The sequence below is a fragment of the Micropterus dolomieu genome, linkage group LG12, assembly GCF_021292245.1.
Source record: "Micropterus dolomieu isolate WLL.071019.BEF.003 ecotype Adirondacks linkage group LG12, ASM2129224v1, whole genome shotgun sequence".
Classification (NCBI taxonomy): Eukaryota; Metazoa; Chordata; class Actinopteri; order Centrarchiformes; family Centrarchidae; genus Micropterus; species Micropterus dolomieu.
Window position 1 is genome coordinate 5,736,987 of NC_060161.1, and position 2,843 is coordinate 5,739,829.

Here is a 2,843-nt window from a genome sequence, read left to right on the forward strand (position 1 = left end):
CCCCCCCCCCCCCCCCCCCCGGCCCAGACTGTGCGGTGTAGCCCTGCTCGTGCTGACCCTGAGCGGCGCCCTCTGCAGGTCAGCTGACCGTACGGGGGTGGAGCAGGAGACGGGGGCGGAGCCACGCAGAGCCTTCTTGAAGTCCCTGATGCTGACTCTGCCGTCCGGGTCCGGGTCCAGCTTCCTGAGCAGCTCGTCCAGCTCCTGTTGTGAAGCCCACAGACGTTACTGAACACAACGCGCTGCGTCACACCTCCACCTGTGTGTCTGTGGTGGGCGGGGCCTCACCTCTGTGCTGAGCTGCTGCAGGTGATCGCGCGCTCCTCCTCCTCCGACAGCATCGCCCATCTGCTCCTCTTCCTCCTCCTCCTCCTGCTGCTGCTGAGGACCTGCAGAGCACAGAAACCTTTACAGGAAGCCCACGTCCAGAGTCCAGCTCCCCTGATCCAGAACACCTGGCTACGCTCAGGGCGCAGCATCAGACCAGTAAGACTTCATGGACTACCTGTCAGTAACCCCGAGCGGCCACAGGTGGTCCAGTAAAGACTGCTCCCGGCTCTGACTGGCTGTTCACAGCAGCAGTGGGAGGAGCCTGATCACCTGTCTCAGGTTTGTTACCTGCTGATCCTTTACTCCCCAGCTGCATTGTGGGTTGTGGAGGACCCAGTCTATCTGCAGAGAAACTAGCTGCACTCCTGGAGAACTCTGTAAACCTGCTGACGGACACGGTGAAGGTTCCCCACCCAGAACAACCAGCAGACGTACCTTTAGACTGAAGGTCCGGCTGCACGCTCTGCTTCGGACTTCCCGCCTCCTCGTCAGACTTCAGGCTCTGCGGAGACAACACGGAGGTCAGTGTGTGTTAAGAGCCCGTTAAACTGGAGCCAGCCGGTCAGAGAGCGGAGGAATTCCTGGGGGACATTAGCTCTGCTGCAGCGAGCAGCTTCAGAGTGTTCAGAGCGCGGCTGTCACGCTAAAGAGCTTAATATGTGAACCCTCAGGACCTCTGAGGGAAACTGAACCAGCTCAGGTTCAACGTCATCAACCAAAGCCTGTCTGTCTATCTGTCTGTCTGTCTCTGCCTGTCTGTCTGTCTGTCTGTCTCTGCCTGTCTGTCTGTCTGTCTCTATCTATCTGTCTGTCTGTCTGTCTGTCTCTATCTGTCTGTCTGTCTGTCTGTCTGTCTGTCTGTCTCTATCTATCTATCTGTCTGTCTGTCTGTCTGTCTGTCTGTCTCTGCCTGTCTGTCTGTCTGTCTGTCTCTATCTGTCTGTCTCTATCTGTCTGTCTGTCTCTGTCTATCTGTCTGTCTCTGTCTGTCTGTCTCTATCTATCTGTCTCTATCTATCTGTCTGTCTCTATCTATCTGTCTCTATCTATCTGTCTGTCTCTATCTGTCTCTGTCTGTCTCTGTCTGTCTCTCTCTATCTATCTGTCTGTCTCTGTCTGTCTGTCTGTCTGTCTCTATCTGTCTGTCTGTCTGTCTCTATCTATCTGTCTGTCTCTATCTGTCTGTCTGTCTGTCTCTATCTATCTGTCTGTCTCTTTCTGTCTCTGCCTGTCTGTCTGTCTGTCTGTCCGTCTGTGTCTGTCTCTGTCTATCTGTCTCTGTCTGTCTGTCTGTCTCTGTCTGTCTCTGTATGTCTGTCTGTCTGTCTGTGACTGTCTTTCTGTCTCTGCCTGTCTGTCCGTCTGTGTCTGTCTCTGTCTATCTGTCTATCTGTCTCTGTCTGTCTGTCTCTGCCTGTCTCTGACTGTCTATCTGTCTCTGTCTGTCTGTCTCTGCCTGTCTCTGACTGTCTATCTGTCTCTAACTGTCTATCTGTCTCTGACTGTCTATCTGTCTCTGCCTGTCTGTCTGTGTCTGTCTCTTTCTGTCTGTCTGTGTCTGACTGTCTGTGTCTCTGTCTCTGTCTCTGTCTGTCTCTGACTCTCTGTTTGTCTGTCTCTGTCTGTCTGTCTCTTTCTGTCTGTCTGTGTCTCTGTCTCTGTCTGTCTCTGCCTGTATCTCTGTCTCTGCCTGTCTCTGCCTGTGTCTCTGCCTGTCTCTGCCTGTGTCTCTGTCTGTCTCTGCCTGTGTCTGTGTCTCTGCCTGTCTCTGTGTCTCTGCCTGTCTCTGTCTGTCTGTCTCTGCCTGTCTCTGTCTCTGCCTGTGTCTGCCTGTCTCTGTCTCTGCCTGTGTCTGTCTGTCTGTCTCTGCCTGTGTCTCTGTCTGTCTCTGCCTGTCTCTGTCTCTGCCTGTGTCTCTGCCTGTCTCTGTCTGTCTCTGCCTGTGACGGTCTGTCTGTCTTGCCTGTGTCTCTGTCTCTGCCTGTGTCTGTCTCTGTTTGTCTGTCTCTGCCTGTGTCTGTCTGTCTGTCTGTCTCTTTCTGTCTCTGCCTGTGTCTCTGCCTGTCTCTTTTTGTCTCTTTCTGTCTCTGTCTGTCTCTCTCTGCCTGTGTCTGTCTGTCTGTCTGTCTCTTTCTGTCTGTCTCTACCTGTGTCTCTGCCTGTCTCTGTTTGTCTGTCTCTGCCTGTGTCTGTCTCTGTTTGTCTGTCTCTGCCTGTGTCTGTCTGTCTGTCTGTCTCTTTCTGTCTCTGTCTGTCTGTCTCTGTCTGTCTGTCTCTGCCTGTGTCTCTGCCTGTCTCTTTTTGTCTCTTTCTGTCTCTGTCTGTCTCTCTCTGCCTGTGTCTGTGTCTCTGCCTGTCTCTTTCTGTCTCTGTCTGTCTCTCTCTGCCTGTGTCTGTGTCTCTGCCTGTCTCTTTCTGTCTCTGTCTGTCTCTCTCTGCCTGTGTCTGTGTCTCTGCCCTTCTCTGTCTGTCTGTCTCTGCCTGTCTCTCTCTGCCTCTCTCTCTCTGTCTCT

At 53.4% G+C, this 2,843-nt stretch overlaps 1 protein-coding gene across 1 annotated transcript in view; it reads right to left on the reverse strand.

Moving 5' to 3' along the window:
- Positions 1-2,843, reverse strand: part of ninl (ninein-like) — a 24,156-nt gene that overhangs the window by 13,563 nt on the left and 7,750 nt on the right. The window contains exons 5-7 of the mRNA XM_046065270.1: positions 766-832; positions 289-389; positions 58-204 (exon numbers count right to left, since the gene is read on the reverse strand). Of these exons, the coding sequence (XP_045921226.1) occupies positions 58-204; positions 289-389; positions 766-832 (315 nt within the window). The remainder of the gene's footprint in view (positions 1-57; positions 205-288; positions 390-765; positions 833-2,843) is intronic.